General features: G+C 44.9%; 1 protein-coding gene across 1 annotated transcript in view; it reads right to left on the reverse strand.

Annotated features, from left to right (window-relative positions):
* Positions 1 to 6,345: 6,345 nt before the first annotated feature.
* The window catches only part of DENND3 (DENN domain containing 3), a 38,517-nt gene continuing 22,615 nt past the window's right edge, over positions 6,346 to 22,247 (reverse strand). Inside the window, exons 11-23 of the mRNA XM_005145500.3 lie at positions 21,394 to 21,497; positions 20,435 to 20,616; positions 18,711 to 19,232; positions 16,894 to 17,156; positions 16,342 to 16,512; positions 15,406 to 15,535; positions 14,869 to 14,976; positions 13,578 to 13,717; positions 11,992 to 12,152; positions 10,099 to 10,232; positions 9,148 to 9,263; positions 8,894 to 9,031; positions 6,346 to 7,784 (exon numbers count right to left, since the gene is read on the reverse strand). Of these exons, the coding sequence (XP_005145557.2) occupies positions 7,584 to 7,784; positions 8,894 to 9,031; positions 9,148 to 9,263; positions 10,099 to 10,232; positions 11,992 to 12,152; positions 13,578 to 13,717; positions 14,869 to 14,976; positions 15,406 to 15,535; positions 16,342 to 16,512; positions 16,894 to 17,156; positions 18,711 to 19,232; positions 20,435 to 20,616; positions 21,394 to 21,497 (2,370 nt within the window). The 3' untranslated portion in view covers positions 6,346 to 7,583. The remainder of the gene's footprint in view (positions 7,785 to 8,893; positions 9,032 to 9,147; positions 9,264 to 10,098; positions 10,233 to 11,991; positions 12,153 to 13,577; positions 13,718 to 14,868; positions 14,977 to 15,405; positions 15,536 to 16,341; positions 16,513 to 16,893; positions 17,157 to 18,710; positions 19,233 to 20,434; positions 20,617 to 21,393; positions 21,498 to 22,247) is intronic.

Raw genomic sequence — 22,247 nt, forward strand, 5'->3', positions numbered from 1 at the left:
GAAGCACTTGTATTGCCAGAAGAAGGAGCCAAAGTGTCTCCTCCTGTCCCATAGCCATGGAACCACCACACTGCCTGCACTGTGCTTGCCAGGAAGGCCTCCAGAGAGCCCCCATAGCAATGCTCTGCTTGAATTTGAGTTCTCTTCCTAACCCCAGCACTTCTCAGGTAGAGTGGGCCATGATTTAGTTCTTCCTGTGTCCCTTACCTCGTCTTTTGATACCAAAATCATTCATTTGTTGGTCATGATCAAAAGGTATAAGGTAGGATTTTATCTGTTTGTTGCAGAAGTTGTGGGAAGAGAGATCTGAAGTGGCTTTTATTTGTTCCTGGTGACAGTAAGCATCACTTTTAGTTTGTATTACTGTAGAATCACATTGATACCACGTGCTCCATCCCTTTACTGCAGTAGGCTCAAGGTTTGGTAGCTTCAGTCTGTGTTGCTCTGTGCTGTCAACAGCTTTAACACACAGTGCTGCAGTGCTGGTGATGCACAACCTCAGACATGAGCCTGAATTCTCAAGTGCTGGGAGCACTAAGCTGCACATCAGAGGTAGATACTTCACATGAGAGCAGAGAAGCTCAAACTTCAACCCCTCAGCAAGGCATAGCATGGATTTGGGTTATTGCAGGAATCCAGTGGGATCTGTGCTGCTTGTGGATGCAATTTCAGGCTCCAGAGCAATAATTTCTTAGGAATGTTTCTCTTCCTGCTGGTTAGGTGGTTTTCAAAGAGATTTATTACCTGAATAGCCTTTTAATAACATGGATCTGGTCATTTGCTAGTGCTGGAGTGAGCATTTATGGAAGGATGTGGGTTGTTCGTCATCAGAAGGGAGGAAGGCAGTAAATCCAATGGAGGTTCGTGCTTCTTGAAACCCACCCTGTCCTTTCCCCTTTCACTTGGAGCATTTATGGACCAAGATATTCCCAGTGTGGTGGGCTGGGAAGGAGGTAGCTGCAGGTTCAGCCTCTGGGGTTTGTAACCAGTGCTGATGCTGGAACACAAACCCTGTGATGATGTGTGAGGTTTTCCACAGAAGCATGGAAGTGAAGGCTGAGGCTTCCTCATTCCTCTCCCCTCTGATCTGAACCTCTCAGCACGTGTAACGACAGCAGCAGAAACAGTGATTGGTGCCAGGTACCTCATTAAAACCTCAGTTCCATCATTAGACACATCCATCCATCATCAACTGGTGCTGAGCTGGGTCCTCCTCCAGCATCCACCATTACAGCAGTGGGATGTTTCGGCCGTGTGGGTTGAGGTCCCATTTATGAGTAAGGTGGGGAGGAATGCGGGATGTTCCTGGGCAGGAGGGGAGTTCAGGGCTGAGGATTCATTCATCTCTGGTGGTCACTCATGGTCTCAATGATGTAACCAGGTTGCTGCCACTCCACTGCTCCGTCCCTGCAACGAGTTGCAGTTCAGCCACTGTGAGTTGGGGTTTTAAGGTGTATCTGTGTGTAGGTACCTTTACATACACACTACTCTGGCCAAAATACCTTCAGTGCTCGTGTGCTCATCACTGTCCTCACCATGTTCTCAACTGAGTTCTCCAGGTTTCCCTCATCCCATTCCAATACGAGACGAGCTCAGCTCTAAATACGTATCCTATGTAAGCAACTCAACTCCTGCATGGTATCCAAGCACATGTAGCAGCTTCAGCACCTGGACTGTCTATTTGTGGAAGAGTTTCTTTGCAGCTGGTTTGTCCTTGTTTCCTTTGTAAAAGGCCAAATAAATGTAACGAACACCAAATGTTGCACAGGAAAACGTTAGCGGTGACTGCGTAGGAGAAATAACCAAATTGTGTTTTTCTTTGCAGAGTCTTTATGGGGCCAGAGCCTCCTCTGCCTCTTTTGTTCTTCCTTAAACGACAAAGCTGAACGTTTGTAAAGTCCAAACTGGTCATTTTGTGGCGCTACCCAAAGGTCTCTGTGTCTCTTGTTGCAGCCAGAAGGAGCCATTGGGATGAGCTGCAGAACCTCAGCTGGAGCTTGGTCACTTAGGGAATGGAATTAGATGACAACAAAAAGGCTCAGTTGCCTTTTCATGTGTGATCTGCTCGTGGGGTGCTCCAGGTCTCCCTGTAAGTTCAATTGAGACCATGTCCTACAGAACCAGTTCTCTTTGGTTCCTCACCCCTGCGGCTCTCATAGGTTCAACATCACCTTCCCTCAGCCCAGGGAGCACAATGGGCCTCGAGTGGTACCCAGAGGGACAAACAGCATCCCCTATCAAAGAGCATCTGCTACACTGAAAAGGCTTCTGATGCCCTCTAGACTGGGGACATGGCTCCATTTGCCATGCTCTGATGCATTTGTTACTTAAGCTGAAATCCAGACTTCAGCATCCACTGGGATGCTTCAGCCCAACGAGGCATCACCTTATGTGCACCTGCTCAGTCCTCAGTGGTACCCAAATTGCCATAGACAGCTCCAAAAAAACCCAAGACTTCTTACTCAACCAATTGGCAGCTCCAAATCTGATTGATCATCGCTCCTGTTGTAACACAGACACCAAACCCTTTGGGTAGCCCAGTGACCAGCTCCTTTGAAATGCCTCCTGTTCATAGCAAGCTGCATTTTAGGCATCTCATAGCGGGGAAATGAACCTAAAAAAAGGCTTAAAAAAACATAAAAAAAGAAGAGAATATTTAGTTCCTTTGAGAACTGGCCATATGACAACTACTGTTTTATCAACTTATTAAGTTGGGGCACTATACTAGCTCTTGCTGAGTTTAGCAATGTTTATAAGCATGTGTTAAACACATACTGTTGTTTTCCGAGGAAAAAGGGATAAAGCAAAGTAATGTCACAGATGAATGTTTGAGTGCGTTGAGGGCATCAATGTATGGGTGATGTTGCTTTCGACACTGTTGAGCTTATTTTCTGTTTGGAAGTGAAGAAAGGAAGGCGATTTGTTGCATGAGAACTGGGTTATCGTGTTCTGCACTTTCTGTTCTTTGGGTTTTTTTGTATACTCTCGACTTGGTTTGTTCGTGTCTGCGTAGAGAGGAGGAATCGATGTAGAACTGTTCTGCTCCACACGCATTGTGTTCGCTCCCTTGTTCTGGAGTTTGATCTTAATAAACATTTCAGTAAGAGCTGGTGGCTCCTGGCCCTGTGCTGGTGGTGAGGAGGGATGCGAGTGTTGCATTCACAGACTCTGGAGATGCTCACCCCAACGTGGGGTTTGGGTGGAATGAAGTGGGGAGCAAAGAGGGAGTTAAGGGATGGACATGGTCCTGATGTGCCTGGGTTCTCCTGGCACAAGTTTAGGTTGGAAGGGACTGTAAAGCTCATCCAGTTGGGCAGGGACCCCTTCCGCTAGAGCAGGTTGCTCCAATCCCGTGTCCAACCTGGCCTCGAGCACTGCCAGGGATGGGGCAGTCCCTGCACCCCTCGGGGTCTGCAGCAGCCCCGGGGGCATCGCTCCCATCCTGAGGGCATGGCTGGCATTTGGTGCCCATGGACACCACGAGCCCTCAGCACCAGAAGGGGCTGTAACAGCGCCTGTTGCCAAGGGCTGCTGTGAGGTGTTTACAGAGGAAACCCAATGGCTCCTTGTCCCCACCTCTGTGTGGCTGCTGCTGCTCTGCTGAGCACCCCAATGGGCTGTGTCCTGCAGGATCAGACCCACTGCACACCCTGTATGGCTGTACCCATGCAGGCAGCAGGCAGGGTTCAGACCTCCTGCCCTCCCAGCCCTGCTCCCCAGCAGCTCCAGCCTGGCTGCACAGCACACACAGGATCTCAGAGCTCACCGAGGACATGGGATGTGCCTGCAGGGGCTTTCATCCATGTCCATCCCTGGCTCATCTCCATGTCCATCCCTTGTCCATCACCTGAACGATGGTGACAGCACAAACACCATCGAACCAGGGTCCCATGCACTGGGCAGCTCTTCACACCCCAAAAAGGGGTAGGGAGCAGCCACACCACAGGGAGCCAGCCCTGGAGGGACACAGCGATGGAGTAGCAGGACAGGGGCTGAATCCTGGGGCCAAGGGCAGTGGTGCCAAGCAGCATTGATTGGCCCTGGCACCCAGGGTGGCCCAAAGGGGACCTGTGCTGAGGCACTGGGGTAAAGCACCATGGAGGGAGAAGGCAGACATGGGGGCAATCCATAGGTCACATCCTGCTCTGTCTTCTGCCCCCAGGCAGCAGCTGGGACCCACATCAGTACCACACAGCTGGAAATTGATGGAGAAACAACAGAGGGAAGTGATTCCTGGAGGAGTGAGGATGGGGTTTGCTTCATCCCCTCTGATGATTCAACATGTGCTGGACAAGAAGGGGCCTTGGCCTGTGAGCACACCCACAGCAGCCCATTGGGGCCGGGTGGAGGCAGAGGAAGGGGCTGTTTCCTACCTCCCTGCATGGCCTTGGCACTGAGCAGCTCCTGGCTGCAGCCGGGTTATTCCTAGCATCAAACAGACGCTGCCATCCCCTGGTCTGAAGCACAGAACAGCTCCAGTGGGAAGGGACCCATAAGGACCATGGAGCTCAAATCCCCTGCTCCTCACAGGGCTGCCTAAAACTGAACCATACAACCTCTGACCCAGTGCTGTGACCATGTCCTTGGGAGCCTGTGCCAGGGATCAACCCCCTCCATGAAGAACCTTTTCCTGATGTTCCATCTGCACTTCCCCTGTTCCAGCTTCATCCTAATGAATAGTCCTTCCCCAGCATCCCTATAGGACCCCTTCAGATACAGGAAGGCTGCTATGAGGTCTCCACGCAGCCTTCTCTTCTCCAGGCTGAACAGCCCCAACTTTCTCAACCTGTCTCCATACAGGAGGTGCTCCAGTCCCTGATCATCCTCGTGGCCTCCTCTGGACTTGCTCCAACAGCTCCATGTCCTTTTTATGTTGAGGACACCAGAACTGCACACAATGCTCCAGGTGAGGTCTCACAAGAGCAGAATAGAGGGGCAGGATCACCTCCTTTGACCTGCTGGTCACGCTCCTCTTGATGCAGCCCAGGACATGGTTGGTTTCTGGGCTGCAAGCACAAACCATCAGAGCCCAAACCTTCCCCCTTGCAGCCTGGTTTGAGCCCCAGCCAAGCTGCTTTGTAACAAAAGGCCTCACTAGGTTTACCCCATCCATCAAATGCCAGTTTCCAGCGTTCTGAGCTGCAGGAGAGCTTCCTATGGGCCAGCACAGCCTCATGCAAAGCACTGCATGGGCACAACCACAATGGTCTCAAAGAGCTCACCCCAGGGTGAAACAGAGAGATGAGTCCATAGAGGTCAAAAGTATCAGCAGGATCAGATCTCAGAGGAGCTTGGAGCAGAGGAGCAATGAGGACCACAGGGAATCTGTGCATCCCTTCCCCTTCCCATCATCAAGGTGGACCTGGAAACTGAGCCAAACCCCAGTGCGCTGTTCCTGCAGGTTTGTATCCAAAGCTCTAACCTGAAGCAATGATGTGAGCACGTACCTGAGGCTCCAGGAGGGACAAACCAATGTGTCAGCATGCTCCTCAGACCAGCTGGGCTGGAATTCCTGGTCCTCCTGCCCCAGGGCTGGGGTAGTGTTGAGGGATGCCTGTATCTCATGGTCTGCTCTGATGTGGTTAAAGTCTTCCCCTATACCCTGCTATTCAACAGCTGCTGCTAAAGAAAGCAGCATTTATAAAGGAGGCAACAGTCAATGAATGATGGACTCATAGAACAGGTTGGGTTGGAAGGGACCTTAAAGCTCATCCAGTTCCAACCCCACTGCCAGAGGGACACCTTCCACTAGAGCAGGGTGCTCCAAGCCTCTGTGTCCAACCTGGCCTTGAACACTGCCAGGGATGGGGCAGTCACAGCTTCTCTGGGCACCCCGTGCCAGCACCTCAGCACCCTCACAGGGAAAGGCTTGTGCCCAGTATCATATTGCTATTCAATACATTCCTTTCGAGTCTGTTAATGAAAGAATTCACAGGCATAAAAATGGCCATTTGCCAGCTCTGTCACCTCCCATTTGCACCAGCTGAGTACAAACCCATTGAGAAGCAAACCCGGGTTTAAAGGCTGTCAGGAATGAAGGCCACACCATGCAGTGGCAGGTTGGTGGCACTGGGGTCACCTTCAGCAAGTGACACTCCTGCACAGTGCTTGTGTGTGTGCTGAGAATCCCTTCCTTCACTGAACGATTCCATGGCAGCAGGGAGGAAATCAGGAGCCTGGAAGCCACAGACAGGAGGGTAAATCATCAGCAGAAGCTGGTTTAGAAAGGAGAATGTGTAGAGAGAAAGGAAACAGGCAACAGAGAGGATGGGATTAGTGCTAAAAATCATCATTCCTGGATCGTGTATTGAGTGACAAAGGAAAAGGAACAGAGGACAGAGAAGACAGAGTCAATGTAGTGTTTAATGTTCTTACATTGACAATAAAACAACTGAAGATGTAAAATTTCAGTTATCATCCTGTGATAAAACCTTTCATTAGTACATTGGAAGTGTTAAAACTTCACACAGAGTAGTTCCAGTAGCTTACATTGGGTCTGCACTGGTCCGTCTCTGCTAACAGGAGTAGCCCATTTGTTCCTTCTATTTACAGGATCTTAAATATTGTATCTCACTTTAGTCAGCACTGATAATACACATACAACTCTGCTGCATTGGTTTACTTGTAGGTAATGTCATGAATGGAGAAAACAATGTACAGCAGGAAGTGATTCAGGAATGCTGCTCGGAATCCTCAAGGCTGCAATGAGATGATGCTTGTTTTTGTAACTAAGGAGTAATTTGAGGACTCTGTGGGCTCTACACGAAGTAGCAGCAGTTCCTCTGATAACAGGAACTGAAGGGAGTAGTGGCAGAGGTTTCTTGGTTGCTTCCAAAAGCAAGTATAATACATAATATCTATAGAACTGAAATAAATAAGTGCTTCAGATGAAACATCCCTAAAGCTCAGTCGCACAAACTTACAAATGCCAAGTGCTCTGTGCTGTTTTTAAAGGAGAATCAAGTTTAAAAGGTAAAACAGCATTAGGAGCATCCCAGGGTCTTGTTTCAGCAGCAGGGAGCTTGCAGTGCTGTCAGGGAGAGCCTGTCAGTGTCTACACCTCAAATACATCACCATACACATACACACAGGGGTCATGGACACTCTTCCCAGCTGCATCCAGCTGTTGGTTCAGGATGCTCAGTATTTACAATAACTCCATAAATCCAGCAAACACACCTGGTTTTTGTCTTTTCAGTGACCATTTCCAGCTATCCCAGGCTATAGAGAGTATTGAATCCCAGTTTTTAGGCATTCCATGTACTGCCCACAAAGAGCTCCAGTGGAATTACTGAGCTGGCTTCAGTTTGGCCTCTAACCCCGACCCTTTCCAGCACCACAGGCCAAGTTTAAAGCCAAACATCCCTCTTTTCACATTTCCCTTTCTTATCCAATGTGCAGGAGCAGCACAAGGTGTGAGGAGAGATTCTATTGCCATTCCCTAAGCAACACAGGGACTAAAATAACTCAATAAATACAGAGTAACACTGACAATGGGTTGAAATACATGCAAAATGCTGGAGTCAACACAGCCTGAGGTCTTCCCTTCTTCCAGACAGGCAGATGGAGCTGGGATAGCTTAACTACTCAGCTTTCCAAATGGCAATCTTCCCTTCTTCCCTTCCAGAGCCACTGAGGACGTATCTGTCCTCTGCCGAGCACAGGGCCCTCACCGTGTCTGCATGCCCAACCAGCTCCTTCTCCACAGTCTTCTTCTCAGCATTGACCACATAGATCTTCCCTTTGCTTTTGCCCTGCAGCCTTGCACTGCTGCCAACCCACATCTGGAGGAGAAACAGAAACCAGACCACAGTCACTTGTACTGCTTTACTTTTCAGTCTAGGACACGTGGAGGAGTTTTGTGTGCCACATTGGTACAGTGAGGGCTGGAAAAGGGAACACTGGGAAGTTCCTATGTACATGGTGATGCCTACGTCTGTCAGACCCCCTGCCCAATTTTGCCTTGGTAACTCATTTTGCCTCTAGTTCTACACATCCAGTGCACAGAATAAGGCAGAATGTGTCACTTTCCCACTGTACAAACCACAGTGAGCCTGTACCTCGACTGCTGGGTGTTGCAAGAGCAGAGGAAACCCAGGGAAGAGTAACTAAAGCCATCAAGAAAGGAACAGCTATGCTATGAGCAGAGATGGAAACACCAGGATTCCATAGGCTGGAGGGAAGGCAGCTAAGGAGGATCACAGTGAGGTCTACAAAACCACAGAAGGGCAGAGAAGCAAATGTAGAACCATTGTTTAACACAAGAGAGAAGTGAGGGAAACCAGCAAGAGTCCAGCTTCAGTTAAAGTCCTTCTCTGTAACATGGCTGGCAATGAACTTCTGGAATCTGCTGCTATAGGGAACCATGGCACCAGCAAGTTCAAATAAGAAACCTGAGGCAGAGGTGCACTTCAAGCACTTCAAACCAAGCCTGTAGCAGACAATCCCAGCAATGCTTTTGCTCTTTACCAGGCTGCAAGCTCGATCTCAGTAACTGCAATGCTGTGTAGAAGAGGAGCATGGGTGCTCCTAGTACCACAGGCTTCAGGCTCCCCCTTGGACAACTGAAGCTGCTGAACTGAAAGATGAACCCTCAGGCTCAGAAGATGGATCACACAGGGAGATTGTCCACTTGTTCCTTTTGTATCTACGAGCTGGACTTCAGTGTTAGTTAAGTGGAGCAGAGGGAGGAGTAAGTGGAAAAGGAACACAGTTCTTAAGTATTATACAATCACAGAATGGTTTGGGTTGGAAAGGACCTTAAAGTTCATTCAGTTCCAACCCCTGCCACGGGCAGGGGCACCTTCCACTAGAGCAGGCTGCTCCAACCCCATCCAACCTGGTCTTTAGTAAAGAATCCCACAACATTTAAACCAGCCCAAATGTCTCTCACCTGACTTTTAACTCTTATCATACAAGTGATCTCAGAGCAATCCTGAAGATGAATCTTTTGAGGTGGACTTGAGAAGTCTTTGGTATTCCAAATATACAGGTCACTACTCCCTGAGTAAGATGCCCACACTTCATCTTTCTAAAGCAAGGAAAGAGACATTTAACATTAGCACAGCTGACAGGAAGTATACTGTAGTAAGTAACTATGCCTTGTCATGCTTCCCTTAAACTCTACTAACAGTTTAAATAGAATACCTCAGGAAAGAGCTGGAAGCAGAGGAAGGAGGAGCACACATCCTTCAAGTGATGCTCAATTTTCAGCTGTAGTTGAAATTCATGCGTTGACACTACCAGTATGCAACTTCCAGTACCTTCAATATTAGAGACAAAGAATTAGTAACAGAAGTGTCTGTTTCCTCCATCTCTATAAACCATTGAGAAAAAAGACAAACTAGAATGGATGCATCTAACAACTGTCCTGTTTCTTAATCAACAGTGAAATCTTCGAGGTACTTCTGCCTGGTTTTCACCAGCACCTACATTTTAGGTCTGTTCTTTCTCCAAATGCTGCTGTTCCGTGGTTCTGTCAGCTTAAGAGCCCAAAAATGATGAGAGGTGAAGAAATAAACTCCTTAAAATTGGGACATCTCATACTTGGGTTCTCAAGTACACTATTATTTTTACCTATAGAACTGAGACCGAGTGTCTGTGCTACGAAGTTAACAGGGCTGAAGTTAAACCCAGCACAGCAACAGCAGCATCACTGCTGCCCATAGCAGGACCAGGCATTTTGCAAGGCTCCTGCTCTGTTAAGGTGTTTGGATCCAGGTTCCTGTGTATGGCAGTAACTGAGAATCACAGAATGGTTTGGGTTGGAAGAGGACTTAAAGCTCATCCAGTTCCAACTCCTGGCACGGGCAGGGACACCTTCCACTAGAGCAGGTTGCTCCAAGCCCCTGTGTCCAACCTGGCCTTGAACACTGCCAGGGATGGGGCAGCCACAGCTTATCTGGGCAACCCGAAGTTGCCATCTGTGTGTTTTGGAAACCTTACCTACAGAATGCTACTTAAACAGATGAAGCAGAGAATGGGGGAGGAACATCATGCACACATGAGTTTGAGATTAATGCACTGTTCTGTCCAGTAAAACAGTGTGTTATGAGAAGATGCACTTTATGTTTTTTACTATTTGAGGAATGTACTTACAGCACCACAGTTGGTCATTATGAAGCTTGATAGAAGTGAGATTTTGGCAGGGCAGCTGGAAGACACGGTTAACTTTCAGAGTGCTGATGTTCCAAGCAATCACTGTTCCATCTAAGCTGCTTGAGTATGCTTCACTGTTGGCACAGATTAAAGAATAACAATAGTACAGTGCCCATTTGTGTTCAGAACAGAGGGCATGCACAGAAGAGTTACTTGCAAAATAACCAATCTTATAGTAAGCCAAATGAATGTTCTTCATTTCAGACACTGGAAGAGTAAAGCACAGGAATGATTTCTAACAGAAACTGAAGTCCAGACAGGTTCAAGGCCAGATGCTGACATTATTTCAATAGTAAACTATTAGATGGGTTTAATTCTTTCAAATAAGGTGACCAGTCTTGAGTGGAAGGAGCATGTCCATCCTCTGCCACCAAGTGGCACCAAGTGGTCTTCCCAAGTGCCTAGGAAGGATCTACATTTCTCTTCTTCCCTCCCTTTCTTCTGAGTAGCTGGTTCTAGACAGCTGAATGTTCATTTAAGCAAACAACAGCTCTGGGTCACAGAATCACAGAATGGTTTGGGTTGGAAAGGACCTTAAGATCATCTAGTTCCAGCCCCCTGCCATGGCCAGGGACTCCTCACACTAAACAACGTAGCCGAAGGCTTTGTCCAACCTGGCCTTGAACACTGCCAGGCATGGGGCATTCACCACTTCTCTGGGCAACCTGTTCCAGTGCCTCAGCACCCTCACAGTAAAGAATTTCTTCCTTATATATCCAACCTGAATTTCCCCTGTTTCAGTTTGAACCCATCACCCTTTGTCCTATGGCTGCAGTTCCTGATGAAGAGTCCCTCCCCAGCATCCTTGTAGCTCCCTTCAGACACTGGAAGCTGCTACGAGGTCTCCACACAGCTTCTCTTCTCCAGGCTGAACAGCCCCAACTCTCTCAGCCTGTCTTCATACAAGAGGTGCTCCAGTCCCTGATCATCCTCGTGGCCTCCTCTGGACTTGCTCCAACAGCTCCATTTCCTTCTGTTTCAGAAGGTTCCAACCCCTAAGCAAATCTCCCTAAACCCAGTTTCACCCACTGCCCCAATGGCAGAGCTATGGCTGCTGTCTGGTCTGGCCTGGCCTGGAGTTGCTGCTCCCATGGGTAGACTGCAGGTTAAGGCCTCCAGCCAACACTCTTCCCAGTGCTATCAAAAGAGCAAAAGCATTTTGCCTGTACAAAACAACAAACGTATTATTTGTTACGAAGAGGCAGGATAAATCCAGAAGCATGCTGCAAACATCCAGTTGATGATGTGCTCAAAGCAGAAGTGAAGTGACTTTAAACTGCATCTGTATTGATTCATCACTGGATGCTGCCAATTCCTGGCTACTCTCATCCTTGGCCAGAAAAGCATTCCTTTATCCTCTTTGTTCCAAAGTACATAATGCTCTTTCTTCCAAAAGGAAATTCTTAGTTTACCAACTACAATATGGGAGCTACAAAACCAGGCTAAATGAAGGCTGATGTTAGCAGGATAAGCCTCCCTGTTCCAAACAATACATTCTTTCTAACATCTAGGAAAAACAGTCACTGATTTCCTCTATGGGCTCCTTTTCTTCAAGCACAAATTAACTTTTTGCCTTTGTTTCAGTCAATGAAAGCACAACTGAATTGATTGACTGTATCATTTGGATCTTTGACTAGTCCTTTGTTCACTGATTCCCAAATTCTCTAGGCTGGCTGTTCTAGCTACATAAAGTGGCTTCTACTTAACCACAGGACAATTCTCCACATGTCCATGACTCCTCTGGTGGTAGAGACATCCTTCACATTTGCCTGTGTATGTATGTGTGTATGTATATATATATATTTAAGGGGAAAACACTGTAACTAAGCATACCTGGGTACTCCATTCTTCTTGTCCACAATGATGTCTGTAACATCAGAACGATGATCATTTAGTTGCTTATTACAGGACATACTGTGGGTGTTGATGATGTAAATATTGGAGTCTTGAGAACCAATCCACACTTGACTCTGTTCCACCATGATCATACAAGTCTGAGGAGAAAAAGCAGCATTCAATGAAATCTGGAAAATAAATCACTCTTTAATGTAACATGGAAAAGGGCTACATTAAGATGTTAGAGTTTTCTGGTGATTACAGTAAGAGATAAAGGCTCAGAGCCTCAAAGGCTCAGTATTCCATCCTTTGCTCTGCTCTATAAGTAAAGAGAAAGGAATGATCTCTGCTGACTTTATCCTTCAGTAAACAGGATTAATGCTTTATCCTGGTAACTGACTCAAAGCTGGGTTTCCTGGCCCAAACAAAGAAGTTCCAAAGAGCATCAGGGGAAACCACAGAAGTTGTGTTTCTGTCCTCTCGATTAGAAGCCACCCTAACTGATACAAACACAGCTCCTACTTCGGTTACAAGCAGTGTCTAAGAAAATACTGTTTTTTCCTTTGTTGTCTCTGGAATGTCCTTTCTTTCCTGTCTGAGTCCCATCAGTTCCAAACTTTCCTTCCCTTTTGTTTCTCTTCTTTAGAATAGGTCAGTACCTGACTCTTCTCCTGGAGTTCCACCTTTCCTCCATCCAGCTCTTCATCGTCAGCTTTACCTCTCCCTTTTTGACTCTAGCCCACACTCATCCACAGCATCATTCCTCAGCTTTCACACCAGTGACTGATCCAATCCCTTTTCCTGCATGTTTTTCATTCATCTGCAGCTCTGCTTCCCTTTTCATCAAGAGTTATCTTTTTAATGGTCTTTCATAAGCAACGCTGTTTAACCTGCTGGTTGAGTCACCTTCTTTTAGAGCACATTCTCTCATGCAGTATCACCCACCTGGTTTCCTTACACCTTGTCCCAGTATCCAGTTCTTCAGCAAAGATGATTTTTCATCTATTCTTAGGACTGCTTTTCTCACCTTCTCTTTACATTGTCTTATTCTTAGTGATTTAGGTAAGATGTAAGGAATAAATTCTTCCCTGTGAGGGTGCTGAGGCGCTGGCACAGGGTGCCCAGAGAAGCTGTGGCTGCCCCATCCCTGGAACTGTTCAAGGCCAGGTTGGACTGGGTTTGGAGCAACCTGGCCTAATGGAAGATGTCCCTGTCCATGGCAGGGGCTGGAACTGGATGAACTCTAAGGTCCCTTCAACCTAAATCATTCTATGATTCTGTGATTTGTCCTCAACTGTTTCAAATCTGCCTTCCTGCCCCAAAAACCCACTCCTACCATTAGGCCAGCAGGCCCTCCCAATATCCAATCCACCACTTCCCACCAGTGATGCTTCATTATGAATCCATTTTCTCTCCTTTCCCTTCTTCTCAAAAATGGCCATTTCCCCCACCTTAACTGAAGCCCAAATAACTCAAGTATCTTTCTATAGCTTTGAAGGAATACCAGTGTTTCAGGGTCATACAGGCTTAAGCACAAAAGCACCAAGCTAAGGCAGCAAGTGCAACATGTGAGCTGGTCTTACCAGTTTCGAGCGTCCCATTTTGAAACAATGCTGTTGAATAGACCAGGTAGATGCATCAAAGACCACCACCTTCCCCTCACTTAAAGCACACCACAGTTTTGGATGAGCATTGCCAGGTCTTTCTGAAGGGTCAAGATGCCCTAGAAATGAAGCAGAGGAGATGAGGCAAAAGAAAAGAAACCACTTTTAGAGACAATGTGGGATGAAAACCATCTGTGTTCTGGAACTTGCATCACCAGTTCACGAATGACCCAGTTTTCACAATGAATTTGTGCATGTTCTCAACTATTTCTTCACCTCATCATTTCATCTCACATCTCCACATTTTTCAGAGCAGAGATACTCTCTTTCATTGCTGACCAAGTACTTGGCTAACTGGGAATGCAGAGAGGCTTTTAAGTCCTGAAATGCAGCTAATAAATCCACTAATTTTATCTACTCCATTCCATTTAGAATCCTCCATACTACAAAGGAAGACAAGCACTACTGAACCCCCACCACTCACACACTGTTGCTCCTGCCCATTTTATCTTTGGAATTCCACTAACCTTCCCCTTTTTGTCTTAACTTGCCCAAATATTAGGAATTCCATACAAAGTTACATCAGAGAACCTGTAAGGTTATGAAGTTAAGTTAGGACCATCCAGAGCTATCATAGTTGCTACCTAAATTCACACCCATTGAACACAGTTCCTAACTTTTCTTCTATTGCTTCTTCCAATGCTTTTTGAATTACTCAGATATAAATGTGCCAAGTATCATAGAAAAGCTCACAAGGAAATTGAGAATGTTTTCTCAGGGGTGGACTTAAGTTACATACAATGACCAGCACATCAGATCACACACTATAAACAATGAGAGGTACAGGCATGCAGGTCTGGGTGGGATTTCAAGGGTCTGATTTGGTGTTTCAATCAAACACCCCCCCCAAAAAGATCAGAAATAACACTGAATACTGATCAAAAGTGGAACATCATTCATCTGTCCTGCTCAGTAAATGTGGCTGAAGTCTTAATGGGAAACTGGCACATTAAAACGTAACTGCAGTCTATTGTAAGGCATATACACACAGGAAGACAAATTAAGACTGCAAAAGCTAAGCCTTGGACTATCTTAATATACAACATTACTGCTCTTTCTTAATGATTTTCTGGTTTAGTATGCAACACACAACACAAGAATGTCAGGATGTAACAAAATAAGGCAGTCACAATAGCAGGTGTTAGGAGATAACGTGTTTTAGAGGCTAATTAAAGCTGGCTGACATAAAGCAAGTAATATATCACTGTACCTGGTGTATAAAGCAAGACATCAATTGCCTGTGGAAATGTCTCACCAGCTGAGGGATTGATCTTGTGCTTTAATGTCTCTGAAGTTGTTTTGGGGACCATCATAGGCACTACAATAGAGGTTTAAAGGGTCACAAAGTACACTTGGAGCTTGAAATCGATCTATAATTCTTAGGAAGTAATAATTTTGCACCATTTATTCACATCTCTCACTTTTCTTTCCCTCTATTAGCTGACCAAGAGAGCCCAAACAGCATTTGTATGCATCGTGGTAGCAGAAGTATGCAACACACGAGCAGTCCAAACAGCCAAAACAAAACCACAGCATCCAACATGGAGACAGAAGGTTCAGATGCACAGAAGGAAGAATAGAAACAAATCCCTAAGCTTTCTATTAATGCTATTTACTAAACTACATCTGGGAAAGTGCAGTCACACAACTTTTTAGATTGCTAGTTTGAAAACCAGAACATAAACAGAAAGAGCTGAGACAGATGATGCAAACACAGCAGGCTTTGTAGCCCTGCCATGTGACTGACCTTCATTCTTCATCCTGTCAAAGTAAGACAGTTTAGAGGCTGCATATATGGTTTTGGAGGACTGCAGGGCGCCAACCACAGCATCCATCAGGAGAACGTTTGTCAGTGCTTGCTGAATGTACTGAGGATCCTAAAGACAAAAGTCTTACTGTAGTTTATCTGCTGCTCTTCAATCTCACAAGTCTCCATGTCACACACGTCATGCTCAGCATGCAGCATAATTCATGCTACTTCAGTCAAACATCACATGTTCCATCCCCAGGCAAGGTCATGGAGCAGGGTGCTAGGAGCCAGTGTTAATTCATTACTCTGAATTACTACATTTTCACTAGTCAATTCATCAGTCATGAAGAATTATGTGGTTTAAACAGAAACCCTCCTTGTATCATCCATTTTCTGCAGGTTTCTGTGGCAGAAGCAGGCATTTTTGCTCTATGTGTTGAAAGGATCTACAGTCATCAGGGCTCCAGCATGACAAAACTCTTTCGATACATTATATTTTGAAGCAAGGTGAGACCACTACTCCCACATTGTGAACTTCAGAAACACAGTCACAGAACTAGTGAGTAAATTAAAAGTTCCATGCCAACGGATGAGAAAAACAATGCTATATTGTTAAATGTAGTATCTTTTTTATTTCTTTTTAATTATTCCAGAAGTATTATGTCCAGATGGCTGCCCCATCCCTGGCAGCGTTCAAAGGCCAGGTCAGATGGGGCTTGGAGCAAGCTGCTCTAGTGGAAGGTGTCCCTGCCTGTGGCAGGGGGTTGGAACTGGATGAGCTTTAAGGCCCCTTCCAGCCTAAACCATTCTATGATTCTGTAAGTTTATTACTTAGCTATTGTTGGCTGAAACCTAGAAGTTCGGATTGATGCATGAATTATTCAGAACAGAGACAGAAAGCACATATTTAGTTAGAAACTCCCATATTTATACCTTGTGATCATCAGCCATTTTCTTTCCAGCCCACATCTCTTTCACTATCAGGTACCAGAGATCACACTCAGTTTTCAGGTTAGCTTCAAAGACTTCTTTTTTAGATAAAGTTTTAATCCTCAGAGTGGGTATTCTCAAAAGAAGGAAAGCCACAGTTGTGCTTTTAACATCCTAGAAAGGTATGGAAAACAGAAAACTTGAAGGATGTACCATGCAATCAAAGGTAAGGTGCAGCACTACAGCGCAACTTCCTCTGTTTTTAACTACAGCTGTAATTGTGTATAGAGAATTATTTCAATTGTCCATACCCACTGTTAAGCAGAGATGGTTTTGTGAAAATCTAAGTTCCAAACATCATGCAGCAAACAATATTACAGAAGTTTTTGGTCCACAGACCCAGGATTTTGTCTTATCACTTTATGTTACTGACTCCAGAGGTGTTTCCTACACTCCTTACTGAAACTTTAAGTTGAGAGATGGGTTATTTTGTCGAACAGAACATGGCTTACGGCCATAGGCATGAAAAAGAACAAGAACTTACTTGGTACTCACCTCAATATCCCTGAAAGCAGCAATCTGGACATAGCCAGGACGTCCTCCCTCAGTCAGAAGGAACAAGCGCTTCTGGGTCAGAGCTATTTTTCCTACACCATAGTTAGTTTTAACTGAGGAGGATAACTTATAGACACATTCATTTTTATCTAGATGCTCTGTTACTGTCGGTGGCAGATTCACCTCTTGAGCTTCTGCTTCAGTTTCTTTCCAGTAGTTGTAGAAATCTCTGAATGTTTCAGGGTCGATTTGTTTCTGATGGCCTAAAGGATACATCAAAACCCATTTACTGTAAGAAACTATTACAGAGATTTGCACAGGAAGATAGCTTTAAAAAGTTAACAACTTCCAAAACATGCCTCTAAAAGCAAAATGAGTAAGCAAGGCACAAAAACTATCAAAAAACAGGCCTGGAAAACAGTTAAAAGAGACAAAGCAAGATTCCTTTGCAATAAGTATATGCCAGAGTAGGGTGGAAGGGAGGATGCCTCCCTTCCACCCTACTCTGTGGAGGGAGAGAGCAAGTGCTGTGCCAATCTTGCTATATTAAATCACACCCAAAATTCAGTCAGCCAAAGGGAAAGGATTTGTGCTTCCCTACTGAACTGAATACTTTTCATTATGACTTCCCAGTTCTTTATTGAATGCTACTATATCCCATGCCTACCAACTTGGGATAAAACATGAAGTTGTAACAGTTAAAGACTTCAGTAATAGGAATTCAAAGTCATCAATTGTTCTAAGAATTCAAGTGTCTGGACAGCAGAATCTCAAATACATATAAATTCTTGTGAGCTGTGTGCTACCTCTGGCTTCAGAAAGCCCTCCTATTTCGACCAATGCATAATCCTTTGTGGCCACAAAGTGCAAGAGGTACCAGAGAAACCAGGCACAGAAAGAGAACTGAATAGTATTTCATAAAAGCACTCTCAGATTATGTTCCTCAAAACTAATCACAAGGTTCAGATCTCATTCAGGAGAGAAGAAAGCTCTCAGTTATAACTTCCCTTTCGCTAGGATGACCATCCAAGAGGAATTTAACAGTAGCTACTGGAGTTCTGGATTTCAACAGAATGACACAATGGTTTAGGTTGGAAGAGACCTTAAAACTCATCCAGCTCCAACCCCCTGCCATGAGCAGGGACACCTTCCACTAGAGCAGCTTGCTCCAAGCCCCTGCATCCAACCTGGCCTTGAGCACTGCCAGGGATGGGGCAGCCACAGCTTCTCTGGGCACCCTCTTCTGTTAGTTTATTTTTAACAGATTGCCACCTTGCCACAGTGGTAGTAAGGTAGGTAACATACCTACTGCATTTACAATGGGTGGCTCTGGGCAACCTGCTTTAGCTGATGATGTCCTTCGCATTGCAGGGGGGTTGGAGCAGATGACTTTTGAAGGTCCACTCCAACCCAAACCAGTCTATGATTCTATGATTCAAACACAGAGGTATTTTTCATTAGCAATCAGGACAGTCCTGTATTCACTTTACTTGTAATCTAAGCCAAAGCAGAACTACACACCATCAGATAACAAAACTACCTCACCCTCACAACATGAAAAATGGTAAAATGTGTGCTCTTGATTCTTTGTCTTGGATTCAAGTATTTTTGTATACATGAAATCTACCCTCCATAATTTTGGTATTTAAATAAAATTGTCCATAACTCTCACAAATTGTGAATTTTTAAGAGTTCCATAAAATCTGAGTAAAAATTAAAAAATGGAGACAAAAAAATATTCTGGTTCCTAAAAAGAAAGGTTTGAAATTGTCATTGCACCAAGATAAATGGTCACTAAAAACGTATCTTACACTCACCTACTGTTAGGGCATCAAACAACCGATGGATAGTGTCTATGTCTTTGACAATCCCAGATTCCTGGATCCGCTTCACAAAGTCATCCAGCTGCATGTGAGTTTTTGGCAACTCAAAGTTTTTTACATGGTCATCTATTTTCATAACTTCTCTTTGGTTTTCCATCACTCGATTTATCAGCTTCTTCAGCTCAGGCTTGCGGTCTGCTTGCAAGCGCTCAGCAGGAGCCATGGTTTCCACTATTTTCCTTACAAGATCAGTAGGGAAAATTCTCAAGTCTGTTTTATCTAAGTTTTGAAAGTCAGAAAGTGCATTTAGCAGTTTCCCTTGCATCAGGCTTATAAGTCCACGGAGGTAGAAGTACCGTGCTAGCAGTGCGGAGTTATCAGGTGGTAAGGTGTTTATAGCTTTGCTGAGGTGGTTATAGAAGTCTGTGTAGTAGGAGTGAACACACTGGAAGATCAGAGGAAAGTGGATTTCTGGGATTTTGAATGTACTGATTGATTTGGAGGGCATTCTCACAGCTGAAAGCAAACAAACGGTACACTGGTCAGTGTAAGCAGTGAGTTAAAGTGCAAATGTCTTCACAATCAGTGAAGACTACTATGTACAACAAAACCAATCCCCATCACAGCAACAAGCAATCACATCACATTAAATTCAAGTAAGATTACAGTTGTGCTAGGGACACAAATATATCCATTAGAGTGTTCCCTGATCTGGTAATAGCAACTTTGGGGAAGTTAAAAAAGGAAAAGAAAATAATAAGAAAAGATGTTGGGTTCCATCAATAAGGGCACCACCAGCAGAGATGAAGATGCCATTATCCCACTCTACTCAGCTTGCCAGACCACACTCGGAATACTGTGTTCAGTTTTGTTCCCTGCTTTACAAACCAGATGTAGACAGGCTGCAGAGTCCAGAGAAGGGCCACAAAGACAATCCAAGGACTGGGAAGCTGTGTGAGGAACGGCTGAGAGAGCTGGGTCTGTTCAGCCTAAAGAAGGCTCAGGGGAGACCTTATCACCATAGTCCAGTATTTAAAGAGTGGCTACAAAGAAAACAGGCTCCCTCTTTACAAGGAGTCACATGGAAAAGATATGGGGTGATGGGCACAAGTTACTCCTGTGGAGATCCCAACTGGACACAAGAGGGAAATTTTTTCACAAGGAAAACTATCAGCCATTGGAATCATCTCCCCAGGGAAGTGGTGATTCCCCAGTGTTGGACACTTTCAAGATTGGGCTGGACACGATACTAAGATATCTAGTCTAATTCATGCTTTGCTTAATAGAGGTGGGACTAGATGATCCTTGAAGCCCCTTCCAGCCTGGTATTTTATGTTTCTATCATTCTATAATTCTATGCAAAAAGGAAAAATACCCACCATGCAGTTTCTATAGGCCCTGCTTTGTTAAAAAGTCCTAAGCTTATATTTAAAGGTAGCAGAGAATTGGACATACGGTGGGTGAAGACTGAACATAGTTATGGCCTCAGGAAGCAATTCTCCAGTATCAATCCTACTGTGACCAATCAGTCTTTTGTGCTACAGCAAAACTTCCAGCAGGCTACAGACTGATTCCACAGGCATGGAGGGGTCCCAGCTCAAAATGCCTCAGCTGACCAGTTCCTTCCACCATCTGACACTGCTCCTGTGCAAATGGTTCAGTGATGTCACCCATAGAGACAACAGGAAAGACCCCATATTTGTTCATTCTTCCCTTACCAACTCCTGTTTCTAGTTTTCGAAGGGAGGATTTTCTGGTAGGGAACTCTGGCAGCTTGATCTCCTGCAGATCAGGCATACTGATCACCATCCGCCTGCTCACCACGTACTGGGGGCTGAATCGTTTCGAAGCCATTTTCTCCATAGTCAGTCTTCTTGGGGTATGAAACATCAAGTTAAATCTGAGAGAAACAAAAATAATATATAAGCAGGTTTAAAACTCAGTATGCTCACACAGTATATTATTACTTTTTTTTAATAACAGTATTCATTTATAATTCTAGCACCAATTTACAGTTCCAGCAGCCATGCCTGGACATGTTCATATCACCCTTTTACATCTTAATTATCACAGAATTATAGAATGGTTTGGGTTGGAAAGGACCTTAACATCATCCAGTTCCAACCCCTTGCCATGGGCAGGGACACCTCACACTAAACCATGGCACCCAAGGCTCTGTCCAACCTGGCCTTGAACACTGCCAGGGATGGAGCATTCACCACTTCTCTGGGCAACCCATTCCAGTGCCTCACCACCCTTACAGTAAAGAACTTCCTCCTTATATCTTACCTGAACTTCCCCTGTTTCAGTTTTAACCCATCACCCCTTGTCCTATCACTACAGTCCCTGATGAAGAGTCCCTCTCCACCATCCCTGTAGCCCCCTTCAGATACTGGAAGCTGCTCTGAGGTCTCCATGCAGCTTCTCTTCTCCAGGCTGAACAGCCCCAATGTTCTCAGCCTGTCTTCATACGGGAGTTGCTCCAGCAACATCCTCATGGCCTCCTCTGGACTTGTTCCAACAGTTCCATGTCCTTTGTATGTTGAGGCCACCAGCCTATCAAGTAGTCATGATTCCAGTCACAGATGACCTGATCTCACACCAGTAGTCAAAGGATTTTTTATTACTGATATCAACAGAAGATTCAAAACAAGAATAAGGAATGGGAAAACTTTACCTGTCCTCTTCAGTCTGGGTACTCAAGTCCATTCGAGCAAAAGCATCCATCTTTCTATTCAAACGAGCTTTAAGAAAAGAGTGAAACATGTAGGTCTCTAAGACCTGTGAGACACAAACTGGTTAACTGCTGATCATTAATGACATCTTTTATTACACATCACAGTTTTATTGCCATCTTCTGCTCATTTTTATTACCTTTACGCAAGCAAAGCTGAGAACTTCCAATGTCACAAGCACAAACCCAAAAGGATTTGATAGCTTCAACAACAGAACACTAACTCAGCTTCCATTCACTTTCTGTACTCTCAGGATATATGCTTACTGGCAAATAGGAATCTCAGACTGCTCTCCAAAAGATGAAACCAAACAAAAATGAAGACTACTGAGCAAACAGAAAGGTTTAACAGTGTATTTAACTAAGTAACTGCTAATATTGCCTGTGGTTTGGAATAAGAAGTTTGTGGCACTCTAAACCCACATAATACCATCAAACTGAAAAGAGAAGTGACTCATCTTTTCTTCTGGTAAACCCCAAAGTTGTTCCCTGCTGAGATAATTGTTGTGGTGTCATCCAGAGATCATTCCTAAAAGGTCAAATTGCTACTTTTAAGATAAAGGACATCATAAAAAATGCCAAGTGTAAAGAGAAAGTTGAAAGCCACCATCTCTTACTACTGCAAATGAAACAAGATGAAAGCTAGGATCTGAGGCAATACAGCATGGATACTATGTAAATGTCAGTAATAGCACAGGGGTTTTTAGTTTCATTTGTAATAAGCTATTCTGAAAACTAATCTGTTCAGCAAATCAAATGGAAACTTCATCAGGAGACAATGTTATTCTAATCAGGAA

The sequence above is a fragment of the Melopsittacus undulatus genome, chromosome 1 (genome assembly GCF_012275295.1).
Source record: "Melopsittacus undulatus isolate bMelUnd1 chromosome 1, bMelUnd1.mat.Z, whole genome shotgun sequence".
Classification (NCBI taxonomy): Eukaryota; Metazoa; Chordata; class Aves; order Psittaciformes; family Psittaculidae; genus Melopsittacus; species Melopsittacus undulatus.